General features: G+C 38.7%; 2 protein-coding genes across 3 annotated transcripts; both read right to left on the reverse strand.

Annotated features, from left to right (window-relative positions):
• Nucleotides 1-3,594: 3,594 nt before the first annotated feature.
• Nucleotides 3,595-10,338, reverse strand: LOC146717578 (uncharacterized). Of its 2 annotated transcripts, none has more exons than XM_085478243.1 (6): nt 10,290-10,338; nt 7,324-7,644; nt 6,882-7,139; nt 6,689-6,799; nt 6,375-6,485; nt 3,595-5,944 (listed from the first exon to the last, which is right to left on the reverse strand). In XM_085478243.1, exons 1-6 carry the CDS (start codon nt 10,336-10,338, stop codon nt 5,754-5,756), a joined length of 1,041 nt encoding a protein of 346 aa, XP_085334369.1. In that variant the 3' UTR covers nt 3,595-5,753. The 2 variants fall into 2 exon arrangements, with proteins under 2 accessions (XP_085334369.1, XP_085334362.1); XM_085478236.1 differs by having other exon boundaries at nt 6,375-6,491; nt 6,611-6,799.
• A 1,933-nt stretch (nt 10,339-12,271) lies between these two features.
• Nucleotides 12,272-16,299, reverse strand: LOC146717579 (uncharacterized). Its single transcript, XM_085478177.1, has 6 exons — nt 16,165-16,299; nt 15,129-15,449; nt 14,737-14,994; nt 14,434-14,655; nt 14,201-14,317; nt 12,272-13,170 (listed from the first exon to the last, which is right to left on the reverse strand). Exons 1-6 carry the CDS (start codon nt 16,220-16,222, stop codon nt 12,950-12,952), a joined length of 1,197 nt encoding a protein of 398 aa, XP_085334303.1. The 5' UTR covers nt 16,223-16,299; the 3' UTR covers nt 12,272-12,949.
• Nucleotides 16,300-17,310: the final 1,011 nt, after the last annotated feature.

Here is a 17,310-nt window from a genome sequence, read left to right on the forward strand (position 1 = left end):
CTTCAACTGGTGGGGGAGATGGTCACATCTTGCAGGAGCTTTCCTCTCTTCAGGAACTCTCTCTGCAGGAGGGGGAGATACAGGAGAGGTGGAGGAAGATCTCAGCCTGGGCGTTTACTGTCTTATGTAGTCTGGAAGATGAGTGGATGGTGGGGTGGGTGCAGTTTTCTCTGTGGTGGGGTTGGGTGGACTGTCCCGGGCTCTGTGGGGCCGGGAGGCGCTGCTGCGCTGGGGCCCGGTCTGGATGGGCCTGCCCATTAGTCTGGCGGGTCGCGGAGTGTGGGAGTGCCTACTGGGGTCAGCGGGGGAGCTGGCCCCAGGGAGGGGTTACCTGCCCCTCCCTTCCTTCCCTCCCCATCTCCAGCTGCCTCCCTCTTCCCACTCCACCACAACCACCCACACATGCAGGGCCTTGGAGTAGGGGTATGTCACCAGGGTGCAGAGGAGGCTACCCCCCCCCGTCCCCTTCTGGCTGCCTCTGCCTCAATTTTATCCCACAACTTAGACATTCACATTATTCACACTCTCATTACACATACATATAGGATCTTGGGGGTGGGCACAATCACAGAGTCCAAATTACCATCAGGGTGTACACCTCACCCCTGGCGTCGTTGCCCACCTCTCAATTTTAAATACATTTAGACATTGAGGGCTATCAGGAGGGACTATGCGCTTACCTGCTGCTCCTTGGCAGGTAGCTCCATGCCCTCCTGGGTTTTAATTGCACCTTAGAACACACATGCATCAACACTACAATGAGCGGGTGGAGGGAGGTTTGGAGTCTTCTCCCACCCCCATTCTCTGCGGCCTGCTGGAGCGGGAGGGCTAGGAGGAGTTGGCCGTCCGACTGCGGTCTGGAGTGTGGGGCCTCCCTGCTGCTACGGAGTCGGGGCGGTCTGCCTCTCCCCACCGCAGGGAAAAGGGTAACACCACCTGGGTCTGGGTGCAGTTCCCCCCTCCAGGGGCAAGGGTACCTAGACCCGGTTTGTAGAGTACGCTTGGGGAGTGTGATCGTGTGTACAGCGTCTCTTTATGTCTGTCTCCACGTTGGTTGAGTGTGTAGTGAGTGCATATGAGAGCATGAGGGGGGGAATGGATGTTTGTGTCTGTGTGTGCCTGTATGTCTGTGTCAATATGTCAGGTTGGGTATCAGACGCCACCTCTCTGGGGACACCTCAGGCCCTCCAAGGTTTGGAGGCCTATCTCCACCCACCACCACTTCCCCTGCCGGTGGCGGACTCCCTCAGGTGTCGGTGCGTTGGTGGTTCTTTGTGTCTGGGGGTGGGTGTCCAGGTACACACCGGCTCACTCCTTGGCGGCCGCTTGTCGGGGCCTGGAGGCTGGGGCTCGCTCGGGCCCCTTCGGAGGTGGGGTGCCCCCGGCCTCTCGGCCTGGGGCTCGGTCACTCAGGCACAGCTGGCGGCCGGCGGAGCTCATGGGCGCGTCACTGCAATTCCCCCTGGCTTCTGCTCCGCGGCTGCTGAGTGAACCCTCATCTGGGACTCTCCTCAGCTCTTACTGGAACAGTGGCGCGGCTGCCCCTCTGTTGGTCTTCCATGGTCTCTTGTGTTCTGGGGGCCTCTGGATGTCTGGAGTTTTGATCTCCTCCATACCTGCTTCACACCCTGGAGGACGGGGCTGTGGCCCCCCCACACTCCCTAGCAGATCGTTACATGGAGAAACCTTTGGAATACAAGCGCGCTGATCCACACAGGTATGCACACGGGTGTTCACTGCTCGTAGACCCAAATTACACCTTTCTTGGCTGCTACTTCGAAGCACATCTGTCCTGCGTGCTGCACAACAACATTGAATATTTAGTATTTACTGCTGTTTACACTTAGCTAGATTAATGCGATGGTGTTGTGTTTAGTATGTTGCTTTGTTTTTTTGTTTTTTGTTTTTTTTTTTGCTTGTTTTCTATTCTTCTCTCAACAGGTGATCCAGGAGATTTTTTATTTTTTTTCTCCCCCCCTTTCTCACTGTCCCTCTCCCCTTCTGTTTTTCTTTTCCTTCCTCTTTCTTTCTCCCTTTCCTATCCCTCACTCATGTCTGTCCCGTCTGTAACATCTGAAAATAAAATATAATAAATAATAAAAACAAAGATCGACCAAATGGACCAATACGGCAATGCCACGATGATCCATTTGGCAAAGTAAATCCATTGGGTATCCTTGTTGGTCTTCAGACAACAATTCTGATGGCTAAAGAACCAAATGGGACAGGCAGAAAAAAAAAAGAAAAAAAAAAGAAAAAAGAAAAAGAAACAGACAGCCCAAACATAGCATCCTATGTCTGTGTCAGCTCAGCAGCCAGATTCAGACTCGTACAACCTACTTTAAGCATGTTTCCTGTTAGTGTTGAGCTTCAGAAAAGAACGTGTAAATTTAGACTAGACAGGAAGTGATCATTATCACATGTGACAACTGCTCCAAAGTATCTTAGAATTAATAAATTAAAAAAGTTACATGACACAAGTAAAAACAAACAACAAAAAAGTGTGCAGCCAGGATTTTGGTTTTGTGAAGCAGAAACAGAAATAGTCTAAATGATTCCAGAATATTTGATTTGATTTTTTAATATATGGAAAAGAATAGTGAAAAATACTTTTTCTTTTTTTTGAGTACTATTGTATTCGGGATGCTTTACATATTGCTCTAATAATGTAAAACTTTTATTGACTGCACTTGATCGGATTTCTGCAAAACGTGTGAATAAAGATGAAAAAAGTCAACAGCTCACCATAAGAAACTTACCAACATCACCAGCAGTCCAACCACAGCTTTCATGTCTCCTCTCTCTTCAGTGTTTGTGACCCAGTCAACAGCTGCCTGCAGTCCGTCCTGTCAGAGATCAGTGTCAGAGGAGAATTCATAAAAACTTGACTAATAAGAGCATCATTATATTAATCTTGTTTTTCTGAGTAACAGGCTCCTATAGCAGTGTCGTACTTTGACACAGGATAAAGAAATTGCTGCTTCACTGAGTGAATGGGTTAAATGCAGAGACGAATTTCCCCACGGGGATCAATAAAGTATACATTATTATTATTATTATTATTACTACATCATTATTAAATTTTACAATAGAAAAAATGATGGTATTTACAGATGTATCCAGAAATGTGTATTTGTGTGTTGGAAATAGAAATCGGAAATACATGCAGCAATTTGTTAAAATGTGCAAACAAATGTTGGGATACCATATTTGAGAAATGTTTTTATTTAAGCCACCAGATGGCACTGTTCCTCTTGAAATGCCCCTAGTCAGGGAAGGAGATAGTGGATAGCTTGCACTGATCCAACATCAACAGTACTGCTGTTCAGTATGTAACATTTTCTTATCAATTGAATACTAAGTAAATACAATTTAGAAATTTTGATTAGTGTAAAGTTTCTAGTGTTGTATGAATTGTTCTGTATGAGTTGAACTGAAACCCCGGCATCATTTTACCGTTGTCACAATGTTATATCAAGAAAACTAGTTTATTCTAGTCAAACTATGATGTATGTATGATGTTTTCCACAGACTGAAGAACAACAATCAATGAAGGAATGGACATGTATACATTTATTTTGTATGAGAGCAGATCACAGGCCTTAACAAGAATCAATGACTAACTCTATTTAATCTGTCAAAGGGCTTATTACAAATTTTTGCTATAAGTAAATACAGCTTCAGTCAAATAATCAATTAATAAATAAGTAAAGTTAATATTTACTGAAACAAATGAAGAATCTTTATTTAATTTCTTCCCCTTCAGTTTTCTGTACATGTAAATATGACCTTTCAGCGTTCAATTCAATTTTATTTATGAAGTGCCAAAAACAGACAACTAAAAGAGCTTTACATCCTATTGGAGGATACAATAATGTACAGAGAAAACCTCAACAATCAGACAGCCCTCTATGAACAAGCACTTTGGTGACATTTGGAAGGAAAAACTTCTATTTAACAGGAAGAAACCTCAAGCAGAACCAGGCTCGGGCAGGGGCAGCCATCTGCTTTGAGCGTTTGGGGGTACAAATTTTAAACCATAACTTATATTTAACCTCCCAAGATTCGAACTCTTCCACTGCATGCATTTTTAATTTCTCTTTGATATTTGGGCTGATTGGGACCTGATGAATGTAAAAACAAAGAATTACCAGATTTTTTTTCACCTAAATTTTGTTTCTAAGAAAAATGAGAGCCACATATAAGGATATTCGTTTAAAATTTCGATAGAACAGTAGCAGTATAATGTCCTCGTACAATTGAGTATTTATGTCTAAATAACCCAAAATGTGATGTCCACATATGTGGACGCCAGGTCCTAGGAGGTTAAGGAAAAAGTTAGAAGCTGCTGAAGTTCCCTGCTGCCATTTAGAAAAGCCATAAATAAGAGCTACCATCTAACAAATCTTTCATTACATCAACACTGTTAGCTTAACTAATTAAAAATACAATAAAGAACAAACTGAGTCATCTATATTGGAACAGGTTGGGATATCTGGGACAGATATAAACAATGATTAATGTTTGTGAATATATGGACACTATGAAAAATATACATTGCTACAGGGTAGGGAAGGGTAAAATATACATTTATCTTTGTCTAGGGAGCTTGGAAAGAATCTTTGAACAGAGGCGGTGGTTTACGACACCAATTGTCTGCCATCTATAATCCAGTTTTGAGATCCCTTCCCAGACGCCTTAATGCACTCACACCCTGGGCCATCTGACCTCAGGAAATCACATGATAGGGTGGGGCTAGGTTTCACAATGAGCTCACCCGAAACCCTGGCTCATTGTGACCCACACATGTTTTCACACCTTGGCTCATGTGATTAGGTAGAGGATCATCAGGGGGTCCTTTGTTCCTCTTTGGGGGGAAACTCCCACTGGATTTATATCTGGGACTCTCCACCATTTGACCTTAGAACTGAAGAAGCTTCTCAGATGAGAGGTGAAATGTCTTTAAGCAACTTAAAGAAGTCCAGACACTTTTCTTTCCAAGCTCCTTAGACTACGATGACCTGGATGAGTGAGAACCTTCAAAGGCTAATTTACTATTAATAATAATGGGTTATTAATTTATTAGTTTTATCCAATATGTTAATTTGTCACAAATACCTTCTAATGACAGGCAGATAAGCCGCTCTCTCTCCACACAGATGATTTCTTTGTGTTTGTCTAGTCTTTGGTCTTCAGTCTCAACATAACTGTAGCGTTTATGTATGTTTGGAAGGAGGCTGAGCTGCTTTATTGTCAATACACTGACAATTTGCACTCCAGATATGTGTGTTAAAGCAGCTCTTAGGTAATTGTTAGTATAAAAAAGATGCCAAGATGTTAAAAATACAACTTCCCAGAAAATGATCAGTATTGATAGTATTATGTCTATAAGAAGTAATTTGATATTGCTTAATCTATAAATTTTAACTGTCCATTGTTTCTCAAGAATTTTTTTTAACACCATGTTCTCTTTTTCTGTGTTGCTGCAGTGAAATTTGTCCAAAAATTCAGTTTTTCAATGTTGCCTTATTTTTCTAACAAGACAAGTTAAAAACTCACTTAAATGATAACAGGAGGAAATCTCAGATCTTTAACAGGATACAAAAAAGAACACAAAAACCTCCACTCATAAAAGCTGTGGTTGAAAAGCTTGTACACTGAAAATCACAATAAATGAGAGATATTCATACATCTTGACAACAAGTCCTCCCTCTGTGGCTCTTCAGTGGTTAGTTTGCATAGAAGCTCTTAATTCACCTGACTTTATGAACTCTGGCATACAAACAGTCGTCTTCTGTAGGTTCAGTGTGCTGAGGCGGCTTTGAAAACCGGACTTGGCCATTCTCCACCTCTGCCTCCACCTCTGCTGTTTGCTCCACTCGCTTCTCCTGCTGTTTCATGACCTCTAGATTAGCATATGTTACTTCGTGCTCACCTTCTTCATCTGCAAATTAGCAAGAAATGTGAGAAATTGTGAAACTTCTTTGCTTTTTTGATAGGAGTGAAATAAAAATGTTCACTGTTGTGTCTGCTGTGGAAACAGCTGTTTTGTTTTAGCACAAAGACTGGAGATGATGTGAAATGGTTTGTCTGACTCTGATCAAAGTTCACACAAAAATGTTCCAGTAGTGAAATGTAGTTTTATCTTTGGAGAGAGCTGTTTCTCCTTCTTTGTAGTTATTGTATTAAAGTTAGCTGATCAGCAACAGCCAAAAATTACATTTACATATAACAAATGCATCAATAAACTCAACCTAAAACAGCAAAAACAGTTATTAAACAATGTAAAATGAAGATGTATATTTAACACCAAGACAAAATCCAAAAGGTACACTAACCCGAGCAAGTGACTGAGGAAAAAATAAGTTTTGTACTTTTTGGTTTAGTTGGTCTGTAGTTTTGCGTTTTCCTCTGAGCACAGATGAGCGCTACACCCACAACTAAGTAAATTACAGCTGCTGAGAGAACAACACCGACCAGTGGGAAATATCCTGTTCAAAACAAACAAGACCACAAGTTGGCAAACATACAGTATTTTCTTAATGAAAAAGACAAGAAGGAAGAGGAAAATTACACACATAGATCTACAGAGTTTTTATTTTCCACTTACTAATGTTCCATGGGTCATCACTGCTGTTAGTAGAGTGTTTCTTTGACACTATGCTGGTTTGTGTAGACTCTATTGTTTGTTCTCGTGTAGGTTGTGTTGTTGGTTCAATACACAGAGTGTAATTGTCTTCACGCACCCACCCTGATTTCTGTGTCCCATTGACTAAGGTGCAGTTAATGAAAATGAAGCCTATCGGTAGAAACATATACTTGATGAAAAACAGAATGACCAGAATCATTAAAGTTGTCATTGTCACAGTGTTCTCACTCACCGCAGGTAGATATCCTCTTTTCTTTGGTGACATCACTGACGTTGTTCCTGACTGAGCAGACCAGATGTCCTGAGACGTGCTGTTTCAGAGTGATGATGTTAGTCTCATTATTTACAGAAAGGAGCTCAGCATCTGTCAGTGTGCGTCCATCCAGAGTCCAGCTGTACTGAGGACTGTCCCCTCCCTCAGATGAGCAGGACACCCTCATCTCTCTCTGGGACAAACACTCAGAGAGCAGCAGGACAGAGGACACAGGAGCTGAGAGAAACACACAGATGAGTTTATATGTTAAATCAGAATCTTGATCATTCTAAAGTATAAAGAATAACATATAGGCATCCAAAATTTTATAAGATATGCTTTATAGATTAAAATTATAATTTAATTTATAGATGAAATTATAACTTATAATGTTAGCATTTTCCAACAGGGAAAACATTACCTTGAATAAACAACTGTAAAGTCCACACGTCTGATATTCTTCCATCTGAATCAAAGGTTTGAAGGGTATAATTACCACTGTCATTTCTTCTCAGGTTATTGATCCTAAATGTTCTATAACTGGAATTAAAGGCAGAGATCCTTTCTGTGATATTAGGAATCACCTCATTATTTCTCACATCTAGTATTTTTAATGAATTCTTTAACAACTGGTATCTCGACATTTCTGAGGTGCTGTTCATCAGCTGGATGTCCACAGTTCCTCCCAAAGCTCCATAACACTGAACTCCATCCTGTCTGCCATCACAGTGAGTTTCCACACCTGCAAATAAAACAAATGTAAAAAAACATAAATTATTATTTTAGGTGTTCAAATAGTACTTTTTTGCTTATCTTCTGTCTGTTTCAGTGCCAGAGGAGAGATGGTGGCTTTAATGGACAAAGGGTCTTAAATATAGAGCCTTATGCAGGAGGAAAAGAGGAAGACCTCAGAGAACATTCATGCAGAGGGTAGGTGTGACAGAAGAGGATGCTGTGGATAGGGTGAGATGGATGCTGTGGTGACCAAGCTGAAAGAAGAAGAGTAGTTGGAGCTTCTTCTTAGTAAGAATAATGAAACTCGTTTTTTGGCTGTATGGTGTACAGCTTCTACCTAGCTTCAAAGCATATTGTTGAAACACCGTGAGGAGGGCTGAACAGCCTACCATGGGAGACTACAAAAACATAAATAGTCCATCTACAGCATCTATGCATGCTCACCATTCAGCCTCTGCTGATCCAGTCAGCAGCTATTAAACCTCAAACTCATCAAAAGAAATGATCAACTTCAGAAATAAGTTTAGGTGACAAAATTTAATAAAATAAATGATTTTTCATTGCCCTTCACAGTCAAATAACACTAATACTAATACTAAAACTACTACTACTAATAATAATTATAATACATTTTCAACCTCTACATAAGATTTCAGATTACAGAAGAATATATAAAAAATTTGAAATTGTACTGTTGGAAATATTAACTCTGTCAGATTAGTCTTTAACGGCTTGACAAGAGTTCAATTTAGATATTTAACAGTCAATGTTTACAAAAATTAAATATCAGGTTTTTATTTCTTTTTTCTTATATTCCACTAAAACATTAACACAATACACAATGCAGCTACGCTAATTTTGACCTTTTATTGTTTCATTTTAAAACTTAAGCATTTTAGAAATAACACTGCTTTCAAAAAATCTTTTCTACAAATGATGGCACCCTGGTGGTGAATAATAACAATGCTACTTCAGACTTCATTGACAAACTTTCACACCTTTGTTGCATTTCTTACACTTACCTTCCTGTACTGTCATAATTCAGTTCTGTGCATTTTTATTTTTATAGCATAAAATCACAAAATATGCCACCTCCACAAAGATGAAGGCCTCGCAATATTAGAGAAACCCACTATTAACATATTAAACTGCATTAAGGTATATTACTCTGTTTGACTGACATGATCCGTAGTGGGCTAACAACCCTCACGACCACTGGGATAGCCACCATCAGGGGTTTATTATATTGGAGTCTCCACCAGCTGTTCTAAAACTGAAGGAACATTTTGGATGAGAGGCGAAAAAAAAACTTAAAGAAGACCATTTGTTTTATTTTACAATGACCTGGGTGGGCAGTACAATGGCAAGTGTTTCATTGTATACTCTGTTGTAATAGCAAAATAAGCTATATCTGATTTAAAGAATTCAATTTTCTAAAAGCAGACATCACTGATGGGGTTCATTTTATACTCCTGTAAGTTTTTTAAGTTTTGTGTAATGTTTTGGGTGAATGTTTGGTGGCTTTCACCCAGTGCCATTCAGGACAGGATGAGTTACAGTCTTACATTTTTGTTTTATTATAGTTTTATTGGATGATGTGAAAATGTGCTCCAATACTGGACTTGATAACACAGCTGGTACATGTGCAAAAAAAACCAAACAAACAAACAAAAATCAACCCCCCCAATAAACAGAATACTATAACAGACTGTTTATTGGGGGGGGGGGGGGGGGGGGGGTGATTTTTCTATGTAATCACAAGGCAGCTTTAACACAAACTCCTCTACTTAACACAGATGTAAACTTGTACAACCTACACTGAGCATGTTTCCTGTTAGTGATCAGTTTCAGACAAGAACACGTAAATTTAGACCAGACAGGAAGTAATTACTATTACATTTGACATCTGCTTTCAGTATCTTAGTATAAACTACTTAAAGCAGTTGTCAGTACTCAATATCATCTCATTGGTACTAAGAATTCCAACCAAATATTGAACTCTTTGTCCAACTTAAAATCATCTGATTCATTCCTGCTCTACATTCAGGTGAAAATTTTATATCCTTCCAATTTTGTTTTTGAAAATAATATTTTTCGCAGATTGTGTTAAACCTCAACACTGAAATCATGGCAAAAGAAGAAAACATTAGCAAGATTGTTTCCACTTTTTCTATTAAGACAGTTGATATGGAGAGTTCAGTAGCCAAGATGAAAAGCTAAACTTTAACATATAAAAATCAAAATGGATCTAAAAGTGACATGACAACGATGCCATGAAAACAAACAAAAAAGTATGCAAAGAGTAAGTTGGTTTTGTGTTGCAGAAACAAAGAGAAAGATACAATTGATTCGGAAATGTGTGCACAACCTGCCATGGACTGACAACCTGTCCAGGATGTACACCACGTTTACCTCTACGAAAAGCCCTGCTTGAGAAATAGATGGATGTATGAGATGCATGCGCACATATTTTTTTTCTGAATATGGAAATGCATTTCAGTATTTAAGTATTTGAGATAATTTTTTAATTATCAATAAAGGATAATTTAAAACTTTTATGCACACTTTTATGTGCACTTCGTCTTATTTCTTCAAAGCAAGTGATTAATCATTTAAAATAAAATTTTAGTGGAAAAACCTTAAAAAGCTCACCATAAGAAACTCTGACCAGCAGCACCAGCAGTCCCACCACAGCTTTCATGACTCCTCTCTGTTACGTGTCTGTCACCCAGTCGGCAACAGCCTGAAATGCATCTTATTAGAGATCGTCAACAGAGGAGAAAGAGTGAAAACTTCAACCAATAAGAACATTGTTATAGTCATCTTTATTTTTCTCTGAGGTGTAACTGAGGGGCTCTCATTTTACTTTCACTTTCATCATACCATAACTGGACATTTCTGAGCTGAGGAGAAGAAACCGATCCTTATAAGTACTCAAACAGAGAGCTGTTCTTTGTGAGACGATGCATCTCTTCTGCATATGTTTAAAGTGTGTCGTCACCTTAATAAAGACTTTTATGAAGTCAAAACTCACTATCGTTACAGTTTTGGCCAAAGTTTGTGTTTTATACTTGTTGCTTCAGTTTTCAATTAGATTGTTGTTTACATGTTTATGATATAGTGACAATGATCTTGGACTTTTATTTAAAAGCTAAAGGCAAATAAAATGTTGCAATCTGTTAAAATATATTAATAAGTCACCATATGTATTTATATATGTACACATATAAACATGAAACAGAAAAAGAAAGCGAGAGAGAGCAAGAGAGTATCACTGATACTTTTTAAGACCTCTGGAAATCCTGGCGAACATTTGCTAAATCCTGCTTTTAAACGAGAAAGCCTGGCTTCTTAGGAGCCAAAATATAAAAAAGGGGAATGACACATGACTTTTGTACATTAGTTTTTATTTAGCATTATGAGTTTTTTTTTCATTTTACAAATTACAGGTTGTATGATATAAGCCCCAGATCCATCTGTCTATTTTCTATTATGACATGTATCAGACTGTGTCAGAGATTTTGTCTGTAATGTATTGGAACTATAGCCAGCCTGACTTGGCACCTCTGGAGCTTTGATGACCTGCACACCTCAAATCTGGCTGTGTCGAGTCCATCAAGAGAATAGTTAATTGGCAGAGTTCTGCTGTATTGAAGTTTGCTTTTGTAGGTCATTAATATGAAATTAGATAAACACTGAAAGGCATGTCTTTACTGATAATACACCATTAGCATCATATTTATTGTCCCGGAGAGCCTGGAGACTATCCCAGCTGTCTTAGGGTGAGAAGCAGGGTACACCCTGGACAGGTTGCCAGTCTGTCACAGGGCATGAATCTGTTCACTAACAGGACAGCTACAAACAGGTTGTGCCAGTTTGTAGCTTTGCAAAAGAAGCTCAGCTGAGAGCTGCCTGCTGAGTTGACAAAGAGTGAATAGTGATGAAGCTTTGTTTTGTCTGTATGTCATTCAATTAGCAGTCTCTATTATACCCTCACTGGCTTGCTGAGTGGAAAAGATGTTTAAATACATGCCACCAGATGGTACTGTTCCTCCTGTAGTGCTCCTGTGAGGGCATGGATGCTGGGAAACTGTGCAGAGACAGTCCTTAACATTATTCTACTTTTTAAAGTACTGAAATATGGATATTTATTAAGTCTCAAAAGCTCTTTTTTTTTTTTATATGGATGATGAATGATTTCCTCTTAGTCACACATGAATTAGCTTTCTTTTTGAACGCTTGAATGATGCATTTCAGTCACAGTGATGCCCTCTGCACACAAACAAATGCATCTTTACAAAAACACAGTCAGACAGGCTGAAACCACAAAAGTACAAGTTCTGCTTGGGGTAAAAATATGCCAATATTACCTTTACATGATGACAATTGTGGTTTTGTTTACTTTTTTGTTCGTAAGTTAGGAGACTTCTTGTGATGGCTGACAGGATTGGGATGAAGTGTGAACATTTACCTAGAATTCTTTAAAAAAGTTAAAGAATTCATTAAAAATACTAGATTTAAGAAATAATGAGGTTATTCCTGATATTATAGAAAATAAATCTCTTTTTATCCCCCAGTAATGGAACATTTAGGATCAGTAATCTGAGCAAGAATGACAGTGGTAAATATTAATGTAAAATCTTTTATTCAGTTAGAAAATCATCAGTCAAGTTTAACATTTAAATTAAACACTTTTTGAAAAAAATATATATATATGATATATCTCACACAATACCAGATATGTGTATTTTGCACTTTTTCATTAACGACTACAAAGAAATCAGATCAAAAGACATCTGGGTGTGTTTCTCTCAGCACAGGGTACAGGATGATTGTACTGTGGGAACACCAAGCGGCAGAATAGTCATTCACAAGTGGGACACAAATATTTTGGTGATAAAATAAACGGGGTGGCTGTAGCAGAGGTGGTAGAGCAGGTCATCCACTGATCGGAAGGTTGGTGGTTCGATTCCTGGCTTCCCCTATCTACATGCCAAATATCCTTGGGCAAGATACTAACCCCAAATTGCTCTCAGATGCATCCATCGAAGTATGTGAATGTTAGCTATGAAGCACTTTGTGTGAATGGGTGAATGCACAAGTTGTGTAAAGCGCTTTGAGTGCTCAGATGAGTAGAAAAGCGCTATATAAGAACCAGTCCATTTACCAAAACAAATATAAGCTCCAATAGATGTACTGATGTTCTGTTGTGATAGAGAAGTGCAGTGAAAGTAAAGAAGATCCATAAATCAATATGAGCTTTGATGGTTTGTATTTTTCTGAATCACCTGAAGCATCTTGACATCACCGTCTCACTCTGTTGTGCAGTATGTATAAAAGCAATGATCACTCAAATCATCTGATTTTTGAACATTGGCATACAAACAGTCATCTTCTGTAGGTTCAGTGTACAGAGGTCGCTTTGAAAACTTGACTTGGCCATACTCCACCTCCGATTTTTGCTCCATTTCCTTCTCCCGGTGTTTCATCACCCTGACATCAGCGTAGGTTACTTCCTCATCATCTTCTTCATCTATATTGTAGCAAGAAGGCGTAACACAAACATATTATTACAGTGACTGAGTAGTTTGACTTTTCACAAAACTTAGATCGTGAAGGACCTCAGCCATCCCAACAACAGACTGTTCTCTCTGTTGAGGTCAGGAAAGCGATTCCGCTCCCTGAAGACCAACACAGAGAGACTGAGGAGGAGCTTCTTCCCGCAGGCGATACGGTCTCTTAATCACACAGCACTGACCCACACATACAGTTCTTACACACACACTGGACATTCTGGACATTGTTTTCACTTCATCACTTAAACCACTTTAAGCATATTTGCACTGCACAAGACATAATGTGGATTGCACAACACTGGTCACTATATTCTTCATTTCCAGTTAATACTTGTACAGCTGCTGTTATTGTGTATATATTTATATTTCTTCATACATTCTTATATAGTTCTATACTGTGTATTGTGTTGTACCGTTATTTTATTTTCAACTTTAATTTATATATTTTATCTTATTCTTTCCCAGTTAAATTTACCCTTCATTCTAATTTGTGTTGTACAGTTATTTCATTTTTAACCTTAATTTATATTTTATTCCTTCCTAGTTAAATTTACCCTTTTTAATTTTTCATATTTATTTCCTATCTTATTCATAGCCTTTTTTTTTTTCTTTAGGTCACGAGCAGTTGTCTAAGCATTTCACTGCATATCGTACTGTGTATGACTGTGTACGTGACAAATAAAATTTGAATTTGAATTTTATTTTTTATAAGATTTAAACAAAAGTGCTCAGTCCTGTTTCCTCACATTTCTCGTTACTGTATTAAAGCCAGCTGATAAATGATGCACTCAAATTTTACTGACATATGCCAGAATTAAAAACTCTTGGGAGCAAATCAAAAATGTAGAGGTAGAGGCTGGTGAGAAACAATATTTGTGTGTATTTCTGTAAATAAAATCAAAAGGATATTAAACCTTCTCGAATCTTAGAAAAACTGTAAGAAGGCAGTGTGAGCTACATGAGTAAGAACAACAGGAATTTTCTTACCTTTTTGTTTTGTAGGTTTGTTGTTTTGCTTTTTTCTCTGAGCCCAGATGACTGCTACACCCACAACTAATAAAATTAGGAACGCTAAGAGAACAGCACTGATCAGTGACAAAATACCTGTTTTAACAGGACACAAAACCAAACCATTCAGAAAACACCTTTTTTTATTAAGAAAGAAAAAATTCGAAAAGAACATTAACGGATCTACTGTAGTAGAATTAATTTTCACTTACTAATGTACCACAGCTGAGCACTGCTGAAAGCTGGACTGAGGATATCATTCAGGTTTTCAATTGGCACTCTGTCAGTCCCTTCAGTCACAGCAGTTTGCGTGATCATTTTAGGGTCTCGTGTTAGTTGTGTTGTTGGTTTAATACACAGGGTTTTATTGGCTTCATGCACCCACCCTGATATCTGTGTCCCATTGACAGAAGTGCAGTTAATGAAAATGAAGCCTGAGAGCAAAAACAGATTATGTATGTAAGAGAAAGTGACCAAATGATCATATTTGTGATTATCACAATGTTCTCACTCACCACAGATAGATATTCTCTCCTCTTTGGAGACATTACTGATGTAATTCCTGACTGAGCAGACCAGACGTCCTGAGACGTGCTGTTTCAGAGTGATGATGTTAGTCTCATTATTTACAGAAAGAAGCTCAGCATCTGTCAGTGTGCGTCCATCCAGAGTCCAGCTGTACTGAGGACTGTCCCCTCCCTCAGAGGAGCAGGACACCCTCCTCTCTCCCTGGGACAGACACTCAGAGACCAGCAGGACAGAGGACACAGGAGCTGAGAGAAACACACAGATGAATTTTGGTAGTATAACAGGATCCTGGTCATTTCTTGTTATTTTAAATGAAGAACATATATGCTGCTATTAGATGTATATCTATTCTTAATCTCCGAACAGGGAAAATAATTACCTTGAATAAACAACTGTAAAGTCCACTCGCCTGTTGATCTTGCAGCTGCATCAAAGGTTTGAAGGGTATAAATACCACTGTCATTGCTGCTCAAGTTGTTGATCCTAAATGTTCCATTAACGTGGAAAATGAGAGATCTGTGTCCTATGGTATTAGCCTGAACTTGTTTGTCTGACACATATAGTAGTACTAATGAATTCTTTAAATATTTGTATTTATGTATTTCTGAGGTGCCGTTCATCAGCTGTATGTCTATACTTCCTCCCAAAACTCCAAAACACTGAGCTCTATCCTGTCTGCCATCACAGTGAGTTTCCACACCTGCAAAAAAGAAAAAAAAATTAAAGTCAAGAAAATAAAAAAAATAATATCACAGTTTTGAGAGCTCAGTCTCTGTTAGAAGGTAAACATTTGCATCTGCAGCATGCAAGTGTTAACCTAAATCAAAAATAGCACTTTTGTGGCTACTGTGTGTCTGTCTCAGTTCACAGTATGCAAATCATTTAGTATTTGCAGATGCATTATACAGGTTTGTCACTGAAAGACAGTGACGTTTCAGCTGATTTGTCTTTTGTAGAACAGCTGCTGTAGCTTTAGTATTCTGTTGTCAATGTTTTAAATGCTGCAATTCATCTGTGCCTTTTTACAACAAAAGAAAAGAAACGAAAAAGAAAAAAAAAGCTCAGTAATTATAAAATTGTTTATAAAAGAAGTTGTTACCTTCGTTTGTGAAGAAGACCCTAATAATTTTAAAATGATTCAAAATACCTAATATTAAAATGTGTATTTTTGCCAGCATAGTGCTATGTCCAATCTACTTCTTGATATGCATATTTATATTTAAATAATATTTAATCAGTTTGTCTGCATTTACTTTACTTAAATAATATTGCAACTGTTAATGTGTTTAACAAGCCCTCAACTGAAAAAAACAAAACATGTTTCATTAGCTGTAGTGGATCCCGTAGCCACAAAACATAAATAAAATATAGAAGTTAACATTGAGGCACCACATGGAAAAAGTTTAGTAGCTCACCATGAGAGACTCCGAGCAACATCAAGAACAGTTTAAATACAACTTCCATGTTCTGCATTTTTATCTCTTTGTCTCTTAAGCGTGAACAGGTCTCAATATATCCTGTTAGTGATCAGCCTCAGAGGAGAACGTGTGAAACCGTTGAGGTGAGGTTTTACTGAAGTTAAAATTATCTTTTTACATGCTGAGAGGAAGAAAGAGGTATCAGTTTTTCTTCCTCTTTTAGCCTTCAAGAAAAAAGATAATCCAGATGTGATGGACTGAGAGGAAGAGAGGGAACAATTTGTCATTCACGCTAAACAAGGTTTGATTAAGACAAAAAGTAGTCAAGTGTTAACAGAAAAATAAATATTTACAGAAATAAATTTACATGAGAGAATAATCATAAGCTACATACAGTTAAACCAAACTGGGCTTGAGTGTTTACTATTTGATTTTAACCTAAACGTCAAAGTAATACTACTATGTCAGAACTAGGGATGGGTATCGTTTAGGTTTTATCCCATACCGGTGCCAAACCGGTACTTTTAAAACGGTGCCGGTGCTCAAACGGTGCTCAAACCGGTGCTTAAAGAATGGAGAACACAAAATTGGTCCAAAAACCTCTCATGTTCAGCTGTTTTTTGTAAAAAGATGACAATGTTAGCCTTTTCTGCAGCTATGGGGCATTTATGGTATCACTCTTGGCTGGAAGCAGTGCTTAAACAATGGAAAAAACACAAACTTTGTCCTAAACCTCTCATGTTTAACTGTTTTTCACTTTTTCTTTGGTCATTTTAGCCTTTTTGGCCAGGGTGAAGGGAGCATCTGCCATCAAACAAGAAGACAGCCGCATGTAGCTATGATGATGTTTGCTAGTTCACCTTACATGCATTAATGTAATAACGTGGTTAGCCTACTCAACGTAAATTACACGCGAACAACATTAAGCTACTCACGCAGAGAAGAACGGCTGCTGCTGCCATCATCATCCATCATCATTTCTGCTACACTGGCAGGGCTAGGGGCCAGGACTCTCCTCTTCGTGTTTTTAGGGGATATTGCTAACTCCGGGTCTGATAACAGGCAACCCACCCGCAGTAGATGTGCTCGGTGTGAGGTCTCGCAGCAAGCTATCAAACACGGCGCATTTCTGGGCTTTTAAAA

Source organism: Copadichromis virginalis, linkage group LG2 (genome assembly GCF_057382275.1).
Source record: "Copadichromis virginalis isolate Kocher_CV1m ecotype Utaka linkage group LG2, C_Virginalis_male_GT1.1, whole genome shotgun sequence".
NCBI classification, from domain to species: domain Eukaryota; kingdom Metazoa; phylum Chordata; class Actinopteri; order Cichliformes; family Cichlidae; genus Copadichromis; species Copadichromis virginalis.